This window comes from Myiozetetes cayanensis, unplaced genomic scaffold (assembly GCF_022539395.1).
Source record: "Myiozetetes cayanensis isolate MyiCay16 unplaced genomic scaffold, myiCay2020 scf1, whole genome shotgun sequence".
Classification (NCBI taxonomy): domain Eukaryota; kingdom Metazoa; phylum Chordata; class Aves; order Passeriformes; family Tyrannidae; genus Myiozetetes; species Myiozetetes cayanensis.
The window spans coordinates 86,652,041-86,676,662 of record NW_026086604.1 but is presented as its reverse complement, the minus strand read 5'-3'; the positions used below and the strand labels follow the sequence as shown (position 1 = coordinate 86,676,662).

The window sequence follows — 24,622 nt, the reverse complement described above, 5'->3', positions numbered from 1 at the left end:
TTTTGTTTGTTTGTTTGTTTTGTTTCTTTTTTGTTTTGTTTTGTTTTGTAGGGTTTGGAGTGTTCGGGTTGTTTCTATGTCCTGTCTGGGTTTGCCTCTTTCCTTCTGCTCCCCTCTCTGCTCTAAGGTGAGCCCGGGAAGACTCCTAGTGCTCAGGGTGGAGACAACCCTCATCCCAGGGGCTGCCGCCGTCCCGCTTCGCCCCAGACCCGTAGAGCCGAGGCAGATCCGCACCAACCTGAACCTTTTTTTCTCCCTCCGAAAATACTGACGCCGGGAGCTCAGCCTGGGCAGACGACGAGGCGGGGGGCTCTTCATCCCGACCCTGCCGGAGAGCAAGCCCACCTCGCTGCCGGCCGCAGACGCGCGTCCACCCTGGAGCATCTGTTCCGGATGGAGCCGAGCGGCGCCTCTGCCGGCCCTGGGGCTGGCTGGGCTGCAAGTGGTCCCACTGCCGCAGACTGGCCATTGACAAAAATTACGTTAGGAAAAAAAAAAAAAAAAGAAAAGAAAAGGATTTATTTATGTGGTAGTGAGCCGGCGGAAATCCGCCGAGCTGAGCTTCTCCCCAGCCGGGCGGTACTGGGGCAGGGAGAAGGGAAAAGTATTAGTGAGAAGAATAACCAACTCTAACTTACCCGCAGAGTAAAGCGGGAGCCGCGTTTATCCCAACATTCTTGCGGCTCGCCCGGGGGGCAGGCAGAACAGCAGAGAGCAGGAAAGATGTGTCCGGCAGCTGAGGGCTCGTCTGCTGGGGATACTCAAGGGCGAGAGGACCTGTTGGTAACTCAGACCGGCTGGGGAGCCTGGACGCCAGAAAGGCGAATGCCCCCCAAGAGCATATCTTCCCTACTTTTTTGCTGGGAAGAGATGTGTGGTGGGGTTTGGCCATAAGGATGCTGGCGGTGAAGGGAAAGGGAAGCGGATGGAGTTTTGCCCCGTCTGCTGCCCGGGCTATGACACATAGCGTGTCCATCGGAAATAACTCAGAGGCATAGAGCTCCGCAATGACTCTCTCTCTCAGGTCCACCTGCCAAAATCACTGCCAAGCTGTGAACCAGACGGTGTGACATAGAGGGGCGAGGAAAAGAAAAAAAACTAAAAAAGCTACATCTGTCTTTCTGCTAAAAGACTGGGGAGAGAAGTTGACTCAGCTTCAGCTTCCTTTTGTACAGGCGGCAGGGCGGGCAGGACGAGGCAGGGCTGGCACTTTAGGGTTGATAGTAGTCTAGGGTGCGGCGATTTCAGTCCCCTACCCAGGCCGGGTTTGCCCTCAAGGCTGCGAGGGAAAGGTGTCCTCTAAACGCCCGGGTAATGGAAGTCTAATTCACTCCCAAAGTGCAGTCACCAATGCCCCAGGGTGAGAAAAAGGAGCGCCCCACAACCCCAGACTCTGCAGCGCGTCCAGCCCATGCCCTCTTTCCCTAGGCTAAAGAAAGATCACGGATCAACCCGATGCGTGCCAGGGCTGCCCATAGCCCCGAAAGTATGACTCCCGCCCCGCGGGCTGGCTGTGTTGGGGCCGCCTCTCTGCCAAGTACCGCGGGGCAGAGACGGGCTGCGAGAGCTGAGTCCTGACCCGAGAGATTTAACCCTGTGTGGGGAGCACCGGAGTCAGGGAGAAGGGAAAGATCCTACCGGGAAAAACGTGGCCCCTAAGTTTACTGGGAACGTTTCGCTGAAAACCAGTTTATAATCGGATTAATTCCCCATCCCCGTTCGCAAAATAGTAATAAAGGCAATGTTTTAAATAATCGTTACGGGGCCAAAATTGCCGCCTCCTGGAGAGGACCTGAAGTGACAGGACGACTGGCAAGAGGAGAAAGGAGAGGCAGCAGGGTTTCAGAGCTGCGAAATCTCCGCACATCGTCCTCGTCCCTCTCCCGCGGAGCTGTCTTTGCTCCGCGTCGTCCCCCAATAGGAGCCTCCCCAGGACGGAGGGAGGTGGGGAAGGGGCAGGGCTGGGTAATTAAATGCCGGTGCCCGGTTAATTGCTGTAATTTGACGCTAACTGTACACCGCGGGCCGGCGCTGGGAGCGGCGGTGCGAAGCGCGTCTCGCACGGCCCATTGACCGCGCCCCGCCCCGCCGCCGCGCAAGAGCCGCCGGTCCCCGCGGATCCCCTATCGCTGGAGCGGTGGATGAGAAGTTGAGCCCCCCCCGGAGCCGACAGCTCAATGCCCACGGCCCCGGTATTCCCCCGGGGCCGAATGGTTGCGGGTTCAGGCTCTCGTTTTCCGCTTCCCACCTGCCTGGAGACAGGGTTGGAACTCCCTTCTGTTAGGTCCTTGTCCCCAGGTTCTTAGGGGCAAAGGGGTGCGTTCCCCTTCCTTCTGCTGGAGAATGGGACCAGTCCAGGACCCAATCCAACACAATGCGCCCCGACATTCAGGAAGCCTCAAACTGTCCCATTGCTGGGACATGATACCCCGTTCACCTGTGTCTGAAATGCAAAGGGCTTGCTGTGCAACTGTGAAGTGGAAATTGTTTGCATCCCTCCCCAAAATCCTGTAGCTGAATTTACCCCCCAGCCCCCTGTGCCCAGACCCTGGAGACGAGGCAGGGGCTTCCTCTCTTTTTCGGGGTGTGAAATCAGAGCTGCATTACACCTTGGCGACCTTCCAGGGCACTTCGGCACTTGAATCCCCGAGGGAAAAAAAAAAAAAAAAAACAAACCCAAAACATGGGCGGAGACAAGGGGTGCGGACACCGAATGGTCCAAGGGCCACAGGCTATCGCAGGCCAGCTTCCCTCGGGGGGACAGCATCATCCCTCACTTCGCACCGTTCCCACACAGCCCAGCGGGCCAGAGCCAGGCGAGCCGGGTACTGCAGCACCCCGGCCGCTGCCGCCTGCCCCCTCCCGGCCCGCGAACCGGGATCTGGGAAGACCGTCTGCACCGGGGGGATGTGGGGGTGGGATGGGTGTCTTTGTTTCTCTCTGGACTCCCCCGGCTATTTGCAGTGCCTCCATCACTGAATTGGGCTAGTTCAGCCCCCTGCGGTGGTTGGTATTTTTGGGCTACTGCTGTTATTATTATTATTATTATTGTTAATATTATTATTATTATTACTATTATTATTATTACTACTACTACGTGCACGCACTCCCTGACATCTCGCCCCCGAGGTAACCTACCCGGCGGAAGGTGAAGATGGGGGGCTCACCCGCACCCCCACCCCCCGCCGCGGCCCGGCACCCGTTCCCCCTGCACGGGGTTGGGGGAGTAAGCCGCTAGCGAAGCGGGTCCAGGGGCTGCAGGACGCCAGGGGCACGCTCGGGAGCCCCCCGGGGGTCCAGCGGCAGTGCCCCCCGGGAGCGGCGGGTCCGGGCGGGCGTGGTGGGAGCGCGGTGTCGGGGGGCAGCGCGCAGGCAGCGCGCAGGCGCGGGCAGGGAGCACCCAGCTCTTTATGGCCAGGTAAGAGAGTCCCGGCGCAGGTAAGGGGAGGATTTACCCACAGGCGCCCCGGGCGAGTGGCTTGCCTTCGCAGTCCATGACCAGCAGGGACCTGGGGACTCGGAGCCCGCAGTCAGGATGTCTATCCTTGCCAAAATGGGGGATTGGCAGGTAAGGCGACCCCCTGCCCCGGGGGCGTTTATTGTTATTTTGGGAAGCGAGGCTGGAGCGGGAAAGGTGACTGGCCCGGAGGGAGTTGGGGCAAGCCTGACGCCGGGGTTGGGCATTTTGTCGGCTCTCGGTGCTTGGGCTGCCAGCGGCCACTGGTGAGGCCCGACTGCAACAGGTAGAGAGCGGTGGACCGGGGTCGAGAAGGGGTGAGGGCTGCTCCGCTGCCGCCGTGGGTGTCACGACCCGAACGTGAGCTGCCCGACAGCGTGGGGCAGTGCCAAGGGTGGCGTGTGCCCGCCCGCCGACCCTGTGTCCGGGGCTGGCGGCGGGCGCGGAGCCCTGGGGCTACCCACGGGTCGTGGAGGGTCCCCACGAGGGGCAGGGCCCGCGCCCGCAGCCGTGACCCGGGGCCGCGCGGTGCGGGCCCGCAGCGCTTAGGGGACGCGCCGCGGGGGCTGCAGCGTCGCTGAGAGGTCCCACCCGAGCCCATCCCGCGGTAAAATAATGCTGCCGGATCCCACCCGGCAGTAGACGTGCCAGGAGCCCCTGTGGAGAGCTCTCCCGCGGGGATAAGCTGAAGGGAAAAGCAGAACCCACCAGCAAAAGAGGCCGGACGAGGAACACGCGGCCCGCCGGCACCTCGCCCGGCCCCACGGTCTCTAGGGGACCCACCCGCACCACGGGCGGGACGGCACGTGTGAAGTTACGGAGGCTCCCAAACCGAGAGACACTTGAAAAACCCTGCAGCACCCTAATGCCCGTCCGGATGGCCGCGGTTTGCCGGCGAATAAAAGGGAAGACCAACCGTTCTGTTCAAGTACTCGGGATTTTCTTAGAGGAAAGGATTTTTTCTTTTTTCTATTTTTATTTATTCCCCGGGTCAGTCCAGTCCAATTCCAGATGGGAACTTAGTTTCTTTTTCTGCCCCCAACTTTTCACATCACTCGACTGTCTTTCTCCAGACTGCCTTATTTAATTTTTTTTTCTTTAGGGTAGGAACAAGTCGTCTAAAAAAAAAAAAAAAGTTGTGGGGGACGACACGGCGAAATGCAGTAAAGAAAAATATCATTTCAATTATTTTAACAGTTAGAGGGTGACATCTTTTTATCAGACCGGTGCGAAAAAGCGATCAAAAGAGAATTTTCTTTCTTTTACTGAAGTCAACTCTTGTGCAATCGTATTTACGGGTTATCTGCCTTGAAATCTGTTCCCGACTTTTTCTTACACCCCGGCCCTCCTTGCTCCCTCTCCCCGGCGCTGCGGGGCCCTCTTTGCCGTGCGTGGCCGGAGGGGCCGGGCCCCGCGGACCCGCCTCCAGCTGCCCCGTGTGCGTCTCTCGGGGAAAGACGCCCCCTCCCCTCATAAGCCTGCGCTCCACCGGCCCAGGCCTAGGGAGAGGAAGCACAAGGGTCAGGCCTTTGGCACACGGGAGTCACGGGCGGCCGCGGGTGGGAGTTTGTTCCGGGTGGGAGGCTTTCCTGACCGGTCTGGTTCCAACAGGACGGCGCTAAGGGGTGATGGGCCCCTTCGTCACACTCCTCTCCTCCTCTTTTTCTCATCTCTTCCCCCCCACCCCACCCCCCTCGGGCATTAACTAGGCTTAATCTGCCAGCTCTATTTGAACCTCAATGGGAGTAAAAACAACAATTTACTCTCCTGCCGGTGTCAGACAAAAGCGCTCCTGAAAAAGAGCGTCGGAGGTGGGGGTATGGTGTAGGAGGAGGGAAGGGGAAGGAAAAAAATCCTTTTTGGGGACATAGATATGTGTGTGTGTGTGAAGAAGCAGTCCCGGGAACCCTGGGGCTTTGCCACCCTTCCCGGTGGGGGAGGCGTGTGCAGGGACCCCCGAGGGCCCACTGTGGCTACTCCGCCGAGTGCAGAGGCCGTTTGCTCCTGGAGGCTGTAAATTTTCCTCCGACGTCGGGCGGCGGCCCTGGCAGGGTCTTCCAGGCCGAAAGGGCAGGTTTTGCCTTCGGCAAAATAAGTTTCGGGAAGCAGCAGGGCAGCCAGGTGCACGGGCAGCCATGGGGATGCCCGGCTCCTGGGGACGCCTGGAGGCACGGCTGGCGGGGGGTGCTGTGCCAGGCCCGACACGCCAGCCCCACGGAGAGGGGAATGCCTCGCCCTTCGGAGAAGAGCGGAATCACCCAGAGGGGAAAAGAAAAGGGGAAAAAAATCAAACAAACAAAAACCAAACAAAAAAAACAACGAAGAAAAACGAAGCCTTTCGATGGATGGATCAAGGCTGGGCACCCAGGGAAGTAAAAGGAGAAGGGTGGAGAAGCAGCCCCCCGGAAGGGTGAACTGAGCGCCCGCTTAGCGGCACATTGTTAAGCAAACGAAGAGCTCCACCTAAGAAAATGCCAAAGTTTTATTGTGGTCATTTTCTTGTCCCTTTGCTCAAGTGCTTGCAAAAGACTTTTTGTCTCCTGCTTCATTCACTTTACCGCTCGCCCACTCCTATCTGGGAGGATTTATTTGGGGTGGTGTTTTTTTGAACACCTATAGACAACAGAGCGGAGAAGAAAAAAAAAGTAGTTTGCGACGGAAAGAAGCTTTTCAAATGTCCACCATAAAATATCAAATCCAGAGGGCAACAGAAGCCTCCGCAGACAATAACGCTGTTCGAGCAAGACTCGAGTCTCGTTTCTTCTTGCTTTGGTTTCTTTAACCCCCATGAAAAAAAAAAAAAAAAAAAAGAGGGAGAGGTAAATCCCATGGTGTGGCTTCATGGTTAATCCCAAACTCTCTGCAGATGAAGGGATGGTTGCCTCTTTGATTTCGCTGGCCACTTCCCTGCTGGCAGGTAGAGGCACGGGGGCAGCGGCGGCCCGCAGGCAGGCAGGCACGGCCCGCTGCCCCCCCGCATCGGGGCTCGGCAGGTCAGAGAAAGCTTTTTTTCCCCCGTTAATTTATTATTTTTTTCTTGCTCGTGGGTCCTTTCTACCTGTGTCCATCGCTGCAGGTTGTTGTGCTGGCGAGCAATTGGGCTGTTGTTGATATGCTAATGAGGCGATTAGACTGTGGGTAAAGAGCTGGAAAAGGAAAAACTTTCCACCATTAGAGGGAGATCTCCGAGCGCGGACGGGAGCGCTGCCGAGCCTCCGCCAGCCGCGCTCCCCACGCCGCCCGGCACCGCCACCGTAGGGAGAGGCAAGGCAGGGAGAACCAAATCCTCTCTCTCACGCCAATCCATGAAAATGCTTTGGAAACTGACGGATAATATCAAGTATGAGGAATGTGAGGTAAGCGCTTCTCCCGGGCCCGGGCAGAGCCCAGGCCCCGCAGCTGCGAGCGGGAGCCTTCAGCGTCCCTCCGTCTCTCAATTTCGTTTAGGAAAACTTCTACTCCGTCGTCAGGCTTCCTTGCGGTCCTGCAGCCGGAGAGGGGTTGGGGTCCTTCCCCAGGAACTTCGGGGCTTGTGGAAACCCGGCTTTGTCGGAAGTGTATGAGGAAAGGCAAACAGGATCCAGCAGCAGCCTGGTCTATAGGTAGATTCTCCGTAGATAAGGCTCTTGTAGGATGCTACACTCATCCATATGGATGGATGGATAGATGGATGGATAGGTGGCTGGCTGAATGAATGGATGGATGGATGAATGAATGAAAGGGCAAAGAGACAAAGGGAAGAGAATTATTCTTACACTCTAGATACCCGAGGCATCCTAATAAATTGGCTCAGGATCGACGCTTAAATTCAGCCTTTTCGATGTAGCTGCGGGTTGATTATACCGAGCTGCACAAATTTGCAGGGGTCAGCTGCCGAACTGAAATCATGGGTTTGGAAGTGGTGTTCCCTCAGCCTCCTAATTTTCAGGGTCACATTCCCAGGGGTTTGAGAAATAATATTTTAACCGCTTGGGGAAAAAAAAAAAATCACCTCATTTGGTTTTGGAGCCGTTCAGCACAGATTGTATGCGCGCATCTCTCTATGTGTCTGTGTGTGCATCCATATTTTTAGAAAGAGGAGAATGTCTTTTAATCTGACATAAAGGAGAAGAAGAGGAAAAAGAAGAACGATGCCCAGGACCCATGCCTACTCTTAAACCACCCGTTTCGAAAAAGTTGACTGTGCAGTGTGTTCAAACCGCGAAATAAAGGACTCTACTTTGCAAAAGAACGCTGTTATTTGGTCATGACCCACGCGGGAAGATCCTCCAAGCTTCAGCGGAGCCTTGCCGACATGCACCTCTGGGTCGAAGGGGGCACTCTCCCGTCCGACCCTGCTGCTGTTTTGGGCGATGCTGTAGCTTAGGAAAGGAACCGAGGATTCACCAGGCTCAGCGCAGACCAAGTGTTTTGGTGATCTAGTCCCTGATCGAGGAGTTTGGGATGAAGCTGTCTCCCGGTGCAGGAGCTTTTAGATCCACTCGCTGGCGGGTGCTTGATTTCTAGGAATGAGATGTCAGGGGTGTTGGGGTTTGTGGTTTTTTGTTTGTTTGTTGTTGGGGGTTTTTTTGGTGTGTTTTTTTTTTTTTTTTTTTTTTTTCTTTCGACCCGGAAAACAAACATATATGTTCCTCAGCTGCATTTCGGGTGGAAAGCGTGTCTCTTCCCCCTCCCTACCCTCAGGATCGGTGTTCCAGTGTGCACACGTGCGAGCGTGTGGATTTCATCGCAAATGGCTTTTGTTGCCTTGCGTTAATGGGACTTCGCACCGAGGTGTTGCCAAACACGGAGGGAGCAGCGGCCGCTCCGCCGAGCCCCCTGGCTTTTGTGCGTATGTGTGGGGTTGGCACTCCGTGTGCTTTCCTCTGGAGAGGGTGCGATGAGACTTCTAGAGAGGACCTGCCTTTAAAAAAAGAAAAAAAAAAACCAAAAAACCCCACAAAAAAAAACCCAAACAAGTCAAATAAAACCAGAAAAGAGGCATGAAAGCCTGGCCAGTGGCGCTCAGCGCCCGGGGCGGCCGGAGCGCCGGGGGGCCGGGGCGGGCGGGCGGAGCGTGGGGCCGGGCGCCGGCGGAGCGGCGGCTGCGGCGGGGCAGCGGCGGCGGCGAGCGGAGCGGTGCCTGTTTAAGGGAGTTGTTTGGGAGTTGCACAGCCAGTCCGACGGGTTGCGCCGGAGCCCCGGCTTGTCTGGGCCGGGAGAAGCGCTCGCCTTGCCTCTTTTCCCGGCTCTCTCTCCCCCCCGCGTGCCTCCCGCCCTCCTTCCCTCCCCGCCTCACCGCCTCCTGCCTTTTTCCCCCGTCTTTTCCCGGATCCTCCGAGAGGGGGGCCGCGGGGAGCCCGGCGGATGCTCCTTGGGCTCCCCAGCCCCCCTGTCCCGGGTGCCCACCGGCCTCGGCGTTGGGCTCGAACCGGAGGAGGAGGAGGAGAAGGAAGGAGGAGGAGGGCTGACACCCAGAGGGGGAGACACCCAAAAAAACTTTCCCAGCCGGTTTCCGGGACGCGGGGCACGGAGGCGAGCCGGCTCGGCGGCGCGGGGCGGCCGCCGCGGGGGCAGCGGCGAGGGGAGCCCCTCGGCGGGGCGCCGTCGAGGCATGGACGGGGCGGTTGCGACGGGCGGTCCCGCGGAGCCCACCCCGCGCAAAGGCGGCGGCGGGGCGGCCGAGGGCGGCAAGAGCCAAGCGGGAAGCCAGCAGCCACTCTTCTCCCTGGGCTTTGAGGCCGGCTATGCCCAGCAGCCGCAGCCCGAGGTGCGCCCGCGAAGGACCGCGGGGATGGGGACGTGGGGAGGCGGCAGCCGGGGGGGGAAGGGAGGGGAAGGGAAGCGAAGCGAAGGTGAGGGAAGGAAGGGGGGATCCCGCGCCCCTCCCCTCTCTCATTCTGCCCGTCTCTCCCACTCTCCCCCCTTCCGCACCCCCTCCTGGCTCCCACCCTCTCCCTCTCTCCGGATCTCTTTCTCTTTCACTTTTGCATGCCCTGCAACCTTTTAAAATGTTGCCCCTTTCCTGTGATTCGTCAGACGCAGCAGCATGTGCCCCCTCTCTCTCTCCCGCTCCCTCTCTCTCCCTTTTTGTCTCTCTCTCCCTCTCCCTCTCCCCCATCTCTGATTAGATACACTGATTCTTCATTCAATGGACGTCATTTAGAACAGGCTCTGCCTTGAGTTGCCTTCTCGCTTCACGCTCGATTTCCAGCCATTCTTCCCTTATTAAGTGTTCGTGTAATATTAATAGTCATGAATATCTGCTATTAGGAGTCTCCAGGAAGGCAGCAGATCTGTTATTAGGAGCTCAAGTGAAGCAGCAGCTAAGTCAAAGGAGAAAAAGAAAGAAAGAGACAGAGGAAAAAAAAGGATTAAGAAACAAACACACATACGCTAAAAACAAAACAAAAAGGAAAAAAAAAAAGCGAAAAACAAAACAAAAAAAAAAAGGGAAAAAAAAAAACCAACCAACTTTGACTACTCACACCGCGCCAGGATAGAGAGCTCGCCTTGGCAACACCAGATGAAGGGCAGCAGAGATCGGTGCAAGTTCTGATGGATTATCGTGGCGCGCCCGCGGTGCAGGAGCAGCCCCGGCGCCCCGGTCCTGCCGCCCGTACCTAGCGCCGGGCTCCGGCCGCGCTCCCTCCGCGCCCGCGCCGCGCTCGCACCCGCGGGGCTCCGCCGGGGGCTGCGCGCTCCGCCGGTCCCTTTCCTCTGCCTTTTCGTTATTTTTTCTGCCTTGACTTGTAAACCCCGACTCTTCGCAGATGTTAGTGCACAGTTTTTCGGCTATGGTGAGTTGCTTCACGTTTCTCTCGGAGGGGGTTCGGTGCGCGCTGGGTGTTGCTATTGTTGTCGGTGGTGGCGGTGGGGGTTTCGCACCCAGCTTTCCGGAGAGGGCTTTTTTTCCTTTGGTTCATTTTTTTTTTTTTAATTCGGCGGTTTACACTTTCCCCATTCTCTATTTTTAATTTTCTTCTCTCCCCCTCCCCCCCTTCCATTATTTTTTTTTTTTTTTTTTTTAATATTGGTCTGCTTCGAACGAACGGCAAAAGGCTTTGCTTGGACCCTACCGCTTCGAATCCTTCACTTTGCCACCTGCAAACATAATATCTTAGGCTTCCTCGTTTCCATTTTTCGAGATCGTGGTTCCTTCCCTCGAATCCTCCTCCGTGGAGGCCATTCCTTTTTTCCCCGGACGTACATGTGGGCTCATCTGCCCGGCCTCGAAAGCCGGCAGAGCCTACCGAAAACCCCGGGTGCACTTCGGCACCGCTCGCCCGTCGGGGCGGCGGCGCTTTCCCCGGCTGCCTGCCGCATTCCTCCGCTTCCCCAGCGGCCGGGTCACCACCGCCCGCTCTGCTCCGAAATGGCCCGCTGGCGAGCAGGGAGTTCGGCCGGGCACCGGTACGGCTCTCCCCGCAGGTTGGGGATCATGTCAGTGCTTTCGCCCCGAAACATTTCTAAAACTCTTGGGGAGAACGACCTGTTTGTTTGGAGCCTATTTCAGGGTCTTCTTGGTAACAAAATGGCAGTGGGTTTGGATTTTCCAGGGTTTTCTTGGGACGCGTAATTGGTAATCTTAGCCACATTTATCTCAGTTCTGTTCAGGGTCAGAGGGAGGATTTTGGGTTGTGGTGGAATTATTATTTCAATAGTGCCCGATTATAAATTATTATTTTTATTTGCGGAAAATACCTGCTCCTGAAATGCCGGGGCGCGATCTGTTGGGAATCCACGCTGTATCGCCGCAATGTTTTATTAATTATTATAAGCAGTCCTGTTGTAATTATTGCTATTATTGCTGTTTTCATTATTGCCGTTATTATTGCTATTTAAAGAGCGAGACTGTCCCTCAATTATTTGTGAAGGGAAATCAGAGGCAGAGAAAACCCCAGATCTGCTTTTCTCTGCCTCGGAAAGGATGAATTGCCCATCCTTGCCCAATAGATGAAATTTTCAAGCCGATTTTGAGGAGAATCAGTTTGATATTATCTTTGTTTTTCTTTTCTCCCTCTCCCCTCCCCCTCCTCCCCCTCCTTCCCCCACCCCTTTCGCCCCCCCTCACTCCCGCTCCCCACCTCAGGAGCGCCACGACAGTACCAGCAACGGGACAGCCCGGCTACCCCAGTTGGGGACCGTGGGTCAGTCTCCCTACACCAGCGCCCCGCCGCTCTCTCACACCCCCAACGCCGACTTCCAGCCGCCCTACTTCCCTCCCCCTTACCAGCCCATCTACCCCCAGTCTCAGGACCCCTACTCCCACGTGAACGACCCGTACAGCCTCAACCCCCTCCATGCCCAGCCGCAGCCCCAGCACCCAGGATGGCCGGGACAGAGGCAGAGCCAGGAAACGGGGCTGCTCCACACGCACCGGGGTTTACCCCACCAGCTCTCGGGGCTCGACCCACGCAGGGACTACCGGCGGCACGACGACCTGCTGCACGCCCCGCACGGGCTGGGCTCGGGGCTGGCCGACTTGCCCCTCCACTCCATCCCCCACGCCATCGAGGACGTGCCGGTAAGCCAAGGGGCCGCCCCGGGGCCCGCTCGTCCCTCTTCCCCGTCCCCCTCCCCGCGGGAGCCTAACGTCGGGGGAGGCGAGGGATGTAGGAGGACCCCCGCCCCCCCTCCCCGAAAAAAAACGGGGAGGGAAGAAGAGAACTCCCCCTCCGCCCCCCGGGAAAAGTGAAGCCCCCACCTAGAACAATAGGTTCTCGCAGCTCGTCCCTGCGCGACGCCTCCCGCTAACGTGCCCGCTAAAATATAAATAAATCAAATTACTGTCATCGTTAACAATATCTTTCCTTCTCAATGACAATAAGCTGTTACGATTGGAAGAATATATAATATCACCACAGGGCCGTGCATTTGGGGATCTCTTGCTGCCTTGGGAAAAACACAAGTCTGAAACGAGAGATGTCATTAAATGTCCTCCCAGGCAAACATAAAGGGGAAAAAAAAAAAAAGTGGGTGAAAGTGACCGGAGAAGGAAAAATCGGTATCCCGCGATTACAGGATTGGTATATAGGATAACCACATCCAAAGTTATAAAGGGTATGGGCAGATCCTCTTCTCTAAAGGAATTAATTGACAAATCAGGGAAGAGGTATACTAAAAAGCTGCCACCTTCTTTTAGTAGCGGTGCAAAGGGATGACCTCATAAATCATTAGCTATAGGTTATCGAATTTGAGCCAGACCTGCTACACTCTGTATTAAATTAAATGTTGAGAGCCTATTGGAGGATGCTTTATTTGGGGGACCTAATTCTGTTATCGATAAATACAGATTTTAAAAATGATTTCTAATTAAGCATGACATTAGCACACAGGCTACTTACAAAGCAAACCGGGGCTATTGTTCAGTTAGGAAAGTGGCCTTATGCAACATGATTGGTCATGATCAAAGTTCATCTTTCTGGGTTTCTCCCTGAAAATGGAATTAGAACATGGCAATAAATTTATTAAAGCCCACAGAGCTTGTGCTGAGGGACCGAAGCTGCTTGACTTGCAGAAGGAAAGAGGAGGAGGGAACTGTGGTATCTGGATGTGATTTTTGCTGAAATGCCATCCCAAATTACAGGATCAAATATTACAACAATATATTTGCTGACAGTTTAATGAGTACAGTTTCGTGTTGCAAGGATAATGTTCAGATGAACTTACCTATTTTTGGGGGTCATTTTGAAATCTTTTGTAAATTATACTTGGGGAAAATAGTGAATTTATTACAGCCCTCATCTGGCTAAATTAGCCACAGAAAATTGCTGGTTGTGTTTAGCAGTTTTGCAATAAACGCATACATTTCCCAAAGTGGAGGATTTAGTAAGCAATTTGGATCCGTTAAAAGCAGGTCGATTCTTTAAACTTGATATAAAATAACATGGAGACAATCGTAAGAATAAACTAATTTGTTGACTGCAAGCCCCTGATTGCTGTAGGAAGAACATGACCTAAAATGTTCTCTTGAATTCTCCCTCTCCTCAATTGTGCTCCATGGCAGTGGCCTGATTCTGGAAGCCTCCTCTCCAGATCTATGAATTAATAGCATTGCTATACTTCGTGAAAACCAAATGCCATCTGGTTTAAATCCTTGAGCCAGCCCAGCCATTTTTTCCTCTGTAAAACTGAATCAGCAGGTTTCATGAGGGAAAGTATAAAATAAGAGGATGTATCTCTTAAGATATTGTATCTGTTTTTTTTTTTTAAATAATCCTCTACAGAAATCTAGGTTGGGAGGGTTATTTTTTTAATTTTTCTGTTGCTGCAACAGTTAATATTTAATAAAAGCGACCACTAAATATTTAAGAAAGTCAAGTAGATGGTGAAAATTATTTAATCATAAATATCTCTGTGGGATTTTAAACTTAACAGTCCTCCCTGTATGGAATATGTGTAGAAATAACACAAATAAAAGTATTATGCCACACTACATTTACTTTATGGGTTTAGGGTGCATGCATAAAGGGATCATATTTCCCCATATAGTTAAAACACAAGAACTGCAGCAGTAGTCATTTCTGAACATTTCTCAATTTAATTATACTTAAATCCAGAAGCACTTTAGGCAAGTTACAAATGAGAGCATTGAGTATAATAAAACCTGTAATAAAGCAACTTAGTACCATCCACCCGGAATCATTGAGATCAGGCACAATTAACAGGAGCATAAATCCAAGACAGAATGGAAAATGTTAGAATCAGTATTATTGTTGGACAAAGACTAGAGAAGGAAGTAATAGTTTTTTAAATGGTAATGCCTGGGTTTTGTAACGATTGCGAAATCTTCTATCTCAGCAGCACTGGTGTTAATTTGTAAACACAGCCAGACATTATATTGCCTGTCAGTTTTTGGAATTAGAAAACATGATTTCATTTGACTTTCTAATCACGTCGTGACTCCGCCGCGCGAACCCCAGCTGTAGCCGCGACCGCGGAACCTGTGAGGGGACAATAGTGGGGGAGCCCGGGGCCGCGCAGGATGCGTGAGCCCCCCCCGGCACCGCACCGTTCCCCGCTCCTTTGTGCTTTCCCTCCCGCGGGCGCGGGAGAGTGAGCAGCGGCAGGGAAGGGCCGGGCCGGGCCGGGCCGGGGCTGCTTCCCGGGGAGGAGGGAAGGGACGGGAGGAGGGAGCCTGCAGAAGCTGGAGGCCACTTGGGCCCCGGGGGTTTCTGAGTGATTTATGATATTTTTCTCGGGGATCGGGGGAAAGAGCTGGGAGGGATGCAGGATTCCTCCCGATAAAGGAAATCCCTGCAAATCCCCTCTTCTCCCCCCCTCCCCGTGCAGGATCTGTTGTTTCCCTCCTCACACCATGCCCGGGAAGGAGGGGGGGTTGGGGGGGGCGCACACAACTTCTTTCGCACCCCATCCCACCTCGGCGCTCCCTGCCTTTTGTTGTGGTTATACGCTGACATCCCTGCCTGTTCCTTTTGTTGCAGCACGTAGAAGACCCCGGTATTAACATCCCAGATCAAACTGTAATTAAGAAAGGTAAGCCGTTTCCTTGTGCATACCAAACATGTCGTCACAGGTTGGGGACTGCTCGCAGGGAGGACTTACCCAGCCTCCCCTCTCTCCCCTCCAGCCCCCCGGCCCCGGGCTCCTTCCTCTGGCATGTACTGTTGGCCAAAATGTTGGAAGCAGAGAAAGAAAAACGGGTGATGTGGGTTAAAATGAGCCCTCTTAAATGGCCACGTTTACCGGCTATTTTAATTATTGTTGTCGTTAACGAGGAAAAACGTTAGCAGATGATCTAGAAAATCTGACCCGGTCTTTTAGTGCATTAGCAGACAATTGGGTTTCATGGTTTGACCCATGCATCTGGCTGAGCAGCGGGCTTGAACCGTTGTCGATAAACGGGGCTGAGAAAGTGAAATTGTTGTTCCCCTTGCATCGGGTTTTCTTACTTAAATCACGACAGTGATGGGGTGGGCTGGTGGAGAACAAGGGGCCAGTTTCTGAAACTGATGCCTGTCGGTCAGAGTGGTTTGGTTTTCGTTGGTTTCGTGTGCTTGCTTCACTCGGAATTGAATTGTTGGAAGCTGGTCCTCAAATCGAGCAAAATATTTATTACATGTTTTCACTCGATTTTCATTTCCCATCTTTCTTCGGGCAACCGAAGTATTAGTAGAGGTGGAACAGGGTATTTTGCAAAGGCGATTCTCGGTGGAAAGAGATGCGTTTGCGTTTGGATGATGTGTAGTGAGATGCTGTTGGAGCAAAACTGGCAGGGCTGAAGGCATAGCTAGCTCTTGCCTGCTCTGAGGGGTGCCATGGCTGCGCGGTCGCCTGGAATTTGGGTACCCTGGCCACGACCGGAAGAGATGCTGAGTAGAGGCACTCTCCTCTCTAACCGTAATAGCTGTACAGCCAGCGAACCTGAAGTTTCATTCTGCCCCCTCCCCGTAAAGCCTTTGTCACGTCAAATTAGATGTGCAAGGGATAAATCTTAAGAGATGCTCTTTCCAAGTCGACATGATAATTGGCTCTTTTATTAGTAATCTCAAGAGTTCGTTTAACTCCTGTTGTATCTATTAGCCTTCCCAGAGCTATTAATGTCACAAGTGATCTATCCAAAACGGAGAGAGCCCCCCGCTTGGTTGGACTGCGCCCGCCAAGCGGTGCGGATTGAGGAGGAGGAGGAGGAAGGGAAGGCGGCCGGGACGCGGGGCCGGCGGGCACCGCCAGCCGAGCGGCGGCACGGCCCGGCACCTCCCCGCCCGCCGCCGCCGGGCAGGGCCCGGTCTGTATTTTGGGGTGCCGGCTCCTCGCTGCGTTACGGGTTTTCCACGCCAGAGGTTGCGCGCTGCTGGCGGCGGGGCCCTGGGGGACGCTGCGTCGCTGCCCGCGCTTCGTGGGCACGGCGGCCGCGATGCCCGGCCCGGGCCGCCGGGCACGGCCCGCACCGATGGGCTGCACCGACAGCGTGCGCCGGGACGGGGCTGCGGGAGCCGCCGGGTTCTCCGCTGCGGGTCGAGGGTTGTCCCGCTCTCTCCCTGCGCCCCCCGGTGACAGAGCGGAGGGGCGGCCCCGCTCCCTGCCCGCTGCCCCGCGGGCGGTGCGGGGCCGGAGCTGGCCGCAGCGAGCGGCTCGGGCGCTTCCCCCTCCCTCCCCCGGCTCCCCGCCCGCTCCTCACCCTCACCTCCCTGCTCCTCCCTCCCTGCAGGCCCCGTGTCCCTCTCCAAGTCTAACAACAACGCCGTCTCCTCCATCCCCATCAACAAGGACGCGCTCTTCGGCGGGGTGGTGAACCCCAACGAGGTCTTCTGCTCGGTGCCGGGCCGCCTCTCGCTGCTCAGCTCCACCTCCAAGTACAAGGTCACGGTGGCGGAAGTGCAGAGACGCCTGTCGCCGCCCGAGTGCCTCAACGCCTCCCTGCTGGGCGGAGTGCTCCGGAGGTGAGGGGCGGGGGGACGCGGGAAGGAGGCGGGATGCCGCCGTGCGGGAGGGAGGGCGGCGGGGCGGGAGGGAAGGAGGGAGGCAGGGATGCGAGCGCCCACGCGGGGCGGTGGCGCGGGGGGAAGTGCGGCGGCCGCCGCCAGGGGGCGGGGCACGCGCAGCCGCCGGGGGAGGCACCGCCAGGCCGCGGGAGGGGGTGGGGGGTTGTCAGGGCGCTGTCGCCATGGCAACGTGCAGCCTTGACGTCGTGCCCAGTGCCCCAATTTTGGGGGCCCCTGTGTGTCCCTTCCCCTGCCACGGCCATGGACACCCCACACAGGCAACTCCCACGCCCCACAGGAGAGGTTTGCCTGCCGTGGGCTCCCACCCCTGTGGCCTCACCCGGGCGATTAGGCAGCTCTCGGGCAGGGAATAACATCCAGGATTAATTAAGGCGGCTCGCATCTCCAAAGCCGCGTTTAGCGCTTAGTACAGCTCTGCCAAAAAGCCACAGATGGGCCACATAGGGTTTGCTGTAAGGGCAGCGATGCTCTGGGGGCTGCCAGCCTTACAAATCCTCCTCTGCCTGTTACCCCTGGGGAGAAGCTGTCCCTGGGTCCATGGCACCTTGGGAGCTCAGACAGCTACCTCAGACCTCCCCAGCAGCCCTGGCCCGATCCCTGTTCCCTAGGCATGGAAACATCTGAAGAACCATCCCTGCATCTGAGACTCAGCTTTCAGCAACAGTTGGTCTTCAGCCACCCACAACCATTTATCCCATCCCACGTGCCCAAACCCTTTACACCTGTCCATGGGAAGGCGATGTGTTGGGGGGATCTGTGGCGGGAGCTAGAGCTTGTGTCCCCCTCAAGCCCCATTTCTCAATACCTTTCTGTGCGGAGCAGGGCAAAGTCTAAAAACGGAGGGAGATCTCTGAGAGAGAAACTGGACAAAATAGGACTAAACCTGCCGGCTGGGAGGCGTAAAGCTGCTAACGTTACCTTGCTCACATCGCTCGTGGAGGGTAAGTGACTCAAAGAGCTGGGAGAGCTTGTTTGGAAAATGTGCCTATTGCTTTTGCTAAAAGGGAGAAGACTTGATGTTTGGTTGTTCATGTTTGTTTTTTTTTCTCTTTCCCCGAAATCAGTGCTGCTTATTGGCATTTGGAAGGGCTTTATTTTCTATGTCTTAGAAAAAGAACATGTTAATTGTGTGCCTTTGCTTTTTGTTCTAACCTGAAACGGGCTTGAGTGAGTCCTGCAGACTCAGCAATGCATTCTACCATTTATTTGCTCTTAAGCTTCTGAGAGATGTTTTCAGGGCCCCATCTTGCTTTCAAGTGAGTAATCCCTCCACCTAGTAAGCATATTTCATTGGGAGCAGCATGGGAAGGATCCCTGTGAAGAGGGGCTACAGGCTTAGCTCCATAAGAGACCCCTGAGTGTTGAGTTGGAAGTTACAGGCAGCAGAGCCTCTGATACTTCAGTGCTATCCTTCTGCCACAGGTGGACAGCCAAGCAATTTTAAATGTCAGAAACTGCAGCTACTTAAAGTTTGTTCTGCTTCCCAGCCTGCAGCCACATAACAGTAAATCATTTAACTTTTCTGACATCTGCATTTGAGAAATGCATGACCATTACTTCCTGAATTAATTTGGGAATCCTTGACCTCAGCCATGAATTAATGGTGTCCTGAAAGCCTCAAAGTTACACCACCACCAGCCCCCACTCCCTTTTGGTTTTCATTTTCAGAACACATGTTCCCTTGGCTACATCGTTCTCTACTTTGCTCTGGCCAGAAAAAGTGCAAGTTACTTTTAGTGCTTTGGGATGTCCTATGCCATCTGTACCGGAAGGTGGGAAGCTCAAGCATATACAGTTATTTAGTTTTGAAGCAGTGGCTCTTGCACACTAATTGATACAAAATATGCCCAAGGCCTGCAAATAGATCCTTCTCCTTTCCTCTTACTTATCGGTTCTACTGCATTTTAGACCGGTTCATTTTGCAAAGCACTTTTAAGCCCAGCCTGAGCTGTGCAGTTTTAGCTTAAGTTTGGTTTTGCAGGCGGGAATCTGTTTTGTTTTCGCTTCACAGTTTACTAGAAATGTTTCATGTTCAAAGGGACGGGGAAAGAAGCGCTGCATGATGCCAGGCTTTAAACATCAGGATTAGTGAACGAACTATATTTATACTGCGTGAAAATTACTGCGTCTTCATGTTTTTGAAAGGGCTTTGCAATTGCATTGACACATCACGAGGGCAAAACTTGTAAAAAGTCTAGATTTGGTAGATGCTTAACATTATTTGTGATGTTAATGAATATGGAGAAGGTTTTATGGTAATCTATTGTTCTGTTTGGCTTTCACATACAAGCGCTTTAACAGAATGATTTTTAAAAAAAACAAAACCAGAGGCCCGATCTTCAGATAACTTAGCGATGGTGGCTAATTTTGGGGAGAAGATAGTATAAACATTGCTGGGGCTTTGAGTCCTGTAGCGATGAGGCAGTTTCTAGAGTACTGTTATTGTTTATGATCCGCTCCATTTTATGGAAACAAGCTCACTGGACTGAGGCTTTGAAGCTCTAATTGGCGCATGCGTTCTTCCGGAGCTAGAGCTAATGGCAGGAAGCCCTGCAGTAAAAACCAACTGGTTCAGGAAATTAAAACCAAAGATTTGAAAATCAACAAAACAGACAGACTCGGTGGAATGACCCTAAAATTCTCATGGTTAATCGTTTGGGGGTGAACGTATAATTATATGCGATCAAGTTAAATTTTAAACACTTAGCTGTTTAATGCATTTTATTTAGAAGAGCTCTAGGAGTAATTATGATCAATATTAATCATTGATGCATTGCAAAATAATATAGAGATGTGGCTGAGGCAAACACATTTTCAGAGTAAATAGCTGTGAATAAAAAGTACATAAATGGCTCTGCTGTAGGTATGGATATGTAAATCAAAGCACACATTCTAGGTGGATGGAGCCTGTCTGTCTAAAAGTATCTGTTAGTCAATGTAAACTTTTAAAAATCCTTATTCAAGATTTCAGTTGAAACAATTGTCATGAAAATACACATTTGCATTGCCTTCCACTGAAGCAAAGACAACTCCTGAAAGATAAGATGTGATTAGCATTTCTTGCTCTACCTTTGTCAAAGAGAAAAAGTCGAAGCCTTTTAGAAGAAAAGCCCAAGTAGAATGTAAGGGGGTTTTTTGGGGTTTTTTTTGGTTTTTTTTCTAATGGATTTTTGCCTCTGTAGGATGTGTACTGATGAGCTGTGTGTTTCTTTCTATTCCACCTATGCCTCCCTATTTAGGAGAAGCAGTACATCTAGCTAGAGATTTTGGGTACGTTTGTGAGACAGAATTTCCTGCCAAAGCAGTAGCTGAATTTCTCAACCGACAACATTCCGATCCAAACGAGCAAGTCACAAGAAAAAACATGCTTCTAGCTACAAAGTAAGACATTTAACTTTTTGGCATGCTGCTTAGAAACGAGAGAGGGGAACAAACCCGGGTTTGGGGCTTTTATTTGTGAACATATTTGTTTGCCATATAACCAGTGGTTGATGGTTTTGCAAATTGTGAGGGGGTGTATTTACCTTCCTGATATAGGAGAACTCTCTAAGCCAGCTTGGTTTCCATCAAGTCACTTTGTGCAGATGATGTTGAAAGCAAGTCGTGAAAATTGTGGGTGGATGTTTAGTTACAGAAAAAGCAGTAATTCTTCAGAGCAAAACATTTTCTGGGCCTATTCACTTAGCTTATCAATTTAGGTAGAAAGGGAAGGCTTCCCATCGAGAGTAAAATAAAACTGGCACATTATACTGATTTCAGTTCATTAAAATCCGCAATGGTTCTTTCTGCCTAAGCAGCTCTGTTACTTAGCAAATATAGGGATATTAAACATATATTTTAAATGACAATCTGTATGCAGTTAAAATGCTAGTGGAGTTTATCATTGGTGGGGCTGCCTAGATTTGCAGGTGGTGCGTGAAAAGAAAATGATTGGATGTTTGCTGGAAATGAAAAGGGTTGTTTAGTAGCCCTTAATCACCAATGGAGGTGTCACCAAAGGGCACAGTGCCAGAGGACACAGGCTGAAGATAGGAGACACTTTATGGCTGGAAGACATTAACATGGGTTTTAGAATACCAACTATTTCAACACGCCTCTCAACTCTCTTGCTATAAGGTGTGTTATTTCCCCAACCATTTGTGCAGTGAGTGGGTGATATAATCTATTTTCTGCACTGTGCCCTGGTATACTGCCTTCCTACCTCCCTGGAAGGAAATTTCCATATCCTGGTTAGCGTCAGCTTTCCCCTCTGTGGAATGGTCCCTTTGGATTTGGAGATAGAGATGTACATATATAAATGTTTCAGGATACCCTAATTTAAAGTCTCAAGTCCCCTCCCTGCCCTCACTCATTCTTCCTGGCACACAGGTGTGTTTTAGCCTTATGAAGAAAGAAACCTACACCTCTCTCCAGTTTCCTCCCCTTCCTCCCCTGCAAAAATAAGGGATCTTCCAAAGTGTGGATAAATCCCTTAACCTACCTTTGGGTAGCACAGCCCATCTATTACCTTCCAGCCTGCTGGGAAACTTTAAACTGCACATGTGCTCCAAACTCTAGCTGAGCAGGAATGTGTGATTGTGGAGACAGTGTTGGGGAGCTGAGATATGGAGGTCGGCAGGGATAGGCAAGGCGTGGGTGTCTCTTGTGTGCCTGTTATTTGCCTGTGTGTTGGCTGGCGCCAGGGCATGGTGTGTGTTGTGTGGTTGTGTGTGCATGCAAGGTGAAGGGAAGAGATCTGTGCATGCTGGGGAAGTGTGAGAATTAGGGGGAAGGATGCACAGAGAGGAGATGGAGAGGTGAGAGAGTGTGTGCGCACTCGGGGGCAGCAGCCCCCTTGATCCAGGGTCTTGTGCAATCTAGCAGGGAGAATGCACGGGCTTTGCTGCCGCCAGTGATGGTTCATTTCTCTCCCTCTCTCTTCCCCTTGCTCCCTCCCTCCCTCTGTCTCTCTGCTCCATTTATGCTACAGACAGATCTGTAAAGAGTTCACCGACCTGCTGGCTCAGGACCGATCTCCCCTGGGGAACTCGCGGCCCAACCCCATTTTGGAGCCGGGCATCCAGAGCTGCCTGACCCACTTCAACCTCATCTCGCACGGCTTTGGGAGCCCGGCGGTGTGTGCTGCTGTCACCGCCCTGCAGAACTATCTCACCGAGGCGCTCAAGGCCATGGACAAAATGTACCTCAGCAACAATCCCAACAGCCACACAGACAACAGCACCAAAAGCGGCGACAAAGAGGAGAAGCACCGAAAGTGAGGATTCCCCCCCCACACACACACCCCTCTCCCTTCCCCCTCATAGCCCATCGATCCATTCATCTCCCTCTACCCTGCACCAGCACCCCAGGCTACAGCAACAGAATGAGCGTCCTTCTGCCAGTCCTGTTCTCTGACTCTGCAGGACTGCTCTGCCCTCCCTCCACACCCGTTCCCAGCATCCACATTTCCATTTGCTTCCTCTTAAATCCCCTCCACCCCCACTCCCCATTGCCACCATCGATTTACCCCAGTTTGGAGCCTAAGAGAACAGAACAGGGGGACGGAGCCAGCAAAGAAAAAAAGTTCTGTCTTGAGTTTGTGAACTTTTTTTTAAATAAAACAAAAGGAGGAAAAAAAAAAACCAACAAAAAACAAAACAAAACAAAAAAGGACTTTTTTTTCTAAAAATATATTAAAAAAATAAAAAAAACCAAAAAGAAATAAATAATACTTAAAAATTCTATGAGCTTCACCGGACTGAATCACCACCTTCCCTTACGTAAACTTCAGTTAAGATTGTAGCCATATTAAAAAAAGAAAAAAAAGTGAAAAAAGTACAACAGCAACAGGAGACATACAAAAGGCAAAAAGGACTGATGACATTTTATCAGTATTGTGAATAAACTTGAACACAAAACACAAGCGGTTCCATGTCATATCTTCAGTTGTAGAACTTTTTCCTGTCCAAGGTAAAGCGACCAACTTGAACTTTCTATTGCAACACGATTCACGGTTATTATATAAGGGAATCAGTGTTCATGTATGTATATATTTATTTATGTGTAATTTAATGGGAATTGTAAATATGGTGAGTTTGTTTTAAGCCTTTTTTTATTTATCTGGTGATCTCGTTTACCTCTTGTTTAGTGGGTTTTAAATCTTCCCCTCTTAGTTCATCATGTGGTTCATGGTACTTATTTAGATATCAGAGGTTTTTTGGGGGTTTTTCTCTGGGATTCATCATTTTTAGCCCTGTTGTAGCATGTTAAAGGCGACAATGAAGCAGCTGAACAAATAAAAACCCATGAATTTTTATATATAATTAGTATGACATTTAGCTTCTCATTGAAGATAAAATAAAGTGATGTTGGACCCTGGCAAGGTTTTTAAACATGTTAGTGGTTTTACAACCCTTATGTGTTGTGAAAAATGAAAGAAGTTATTTTTATCCACTGTCCTTCTCCCGAAAGCACCAACAGAGCAATAAATTAATATTGTCTTTTAAAACAGATTTAGCTTTTCTTTCTTTTTTTTTCCCTCTTTTTTTTTCTTTCTCCCTTTCTTTTGTTTTTATTTTTCTCCTTTTTTTCTTTTTTTTTTTTTTTTTATCCCAAAGAACTTCAAACATTCGGGACCACCTGGTATCCTGTATTTCCACTGGCCATATTGGAAGCAGTTATAGTTGTATTGTATTGAGTTGTGCCGGCAGTAGTTTCCATGCCTATCAATGTATCATAGTCCTTTGTTGCCCAGATAAATAAATATTTGATACGCTTTATGTCGATTTTTTTATTCAGTAGCTGTCTTTACCCAGGCGTATTTTTGTTCTTGGCAGTATTTTTTATTCAGTATGGTTACAGTAATTGAGTTTAACTCTCCCTTGACAATTGCTCCTTGCAATAAGCAGCTGAACCCATTGTTTCCCTCAAGTATAATAAAAACTTACTTTCAACTTGGAGTTCAGAGCAGGGTATCATTTAGATATTCCACTGAGTCTGTATTCAGACAAATGACACAATAAAGCACAATGTATTCTTTTGGATAAAAAATTGTCTGTACTACTAACAAAATGACACACTATCTTTTCTTTAACCAAAACATAATTTTATTTAAAAAATAAAGTTTTATTTTATTTATGTTGACCTCTAGGTTTTTATTTATGTTTATATATAGCATACAGAATTATAAGCCTATAAAATTTTGTACGTGTACTTGTCCTAATGGAGAGCAGATATTAAAAAACACATCTCAAGAAGGACATTTTAAAAAAAATCATTACTGAGCAAATACTGAAAATTAATGCTATGAAAAAAATATATACTGATGAATCAGAGCTGGATGCTCCCTCCCCCTCAACTAAATAGAAAAGCTCCGTAGTCGATGCCAACAAAATCATCTCACGGTTGTGAACTTTAGTGAAATCTTGCAGGAGACAGATTATTTCTGATTGATGGTTCGTGTTTTAGTGGAATGCACAGACTGACATTTTGAGATGGTTGTGTCAATTTATAAGGGACTGAAATTTTTATCTTGAGTTTCTTCTTGTGGAAACCAGTTGTGAAATAGGGAACTTCGCTTTAAAAAAATGGAGTGTACATCTTGAAGACGGGCTGTAAAAACATGTGAGAATTCAGATTTTGAATCTATTTTCTTTGGCCTGGAGGGTAGGTGAAGTCAGGATCAGGCTGGATTATGTTATATCATAGGAAGGGAGACTTAATGCAGTTTAGAATGTAA

The 24,622-nt window shown here is 51.4% G+C and overlaps 1 protein-coding gene across 3 annotated transcripts; it reads left to right on the top strand.

Annotated features, from left to right (window-relative positions):
• The first annotated feature begins 6,664 nt into the window (after positions 1–6,664).
• Positions 6,665–24,022, top strand: TFAP2A (transcription factor AP-2 alpha). Of its 3 annotated transcripts, XM_050312369.1 has the most exons (8): positions 9,075–9,206; positions 9,710–10,236; positions 11,529–11,963; positions 14,884–14,935; positions 16,611–16,842; positions 17,728–17,846; positions 20,145–20,286; positions 21,875–23,989. In XM_050312369.1, the coding sequence occupies exons 2-8, from the start codon at positions 10,210–10,212 to the stop codon at positions 22,161–22,163; spliced, it is 1,296 nt and encodes a 431-aa protein (XP_050168326.1). In that variant the 5' UTR covers positions 9,075–9,206; positions 9,710–10,209; the 3' UTR covers positions 22,164–23,989. The 3 variants fall into 3 exon arrangements, with proteins under 3 accessions (XP_050168166.1, XP_050168326.1, XP_050168248.1); XM_050312209.1 differs by lacking the exons at positions 9,075–9,206; positions 9,710–10,236 and adding an exon at positions 6,665–6,813 and having other exon boundaries at positions 21,875–24,022; XM_050312291.1 differs by lacking the exon at positions 9,075–9,206 and having other exon boundaries at positions 9,434–10,236.
• Positions 24,023–24,622: the final 600 nt, after the last annotated feature.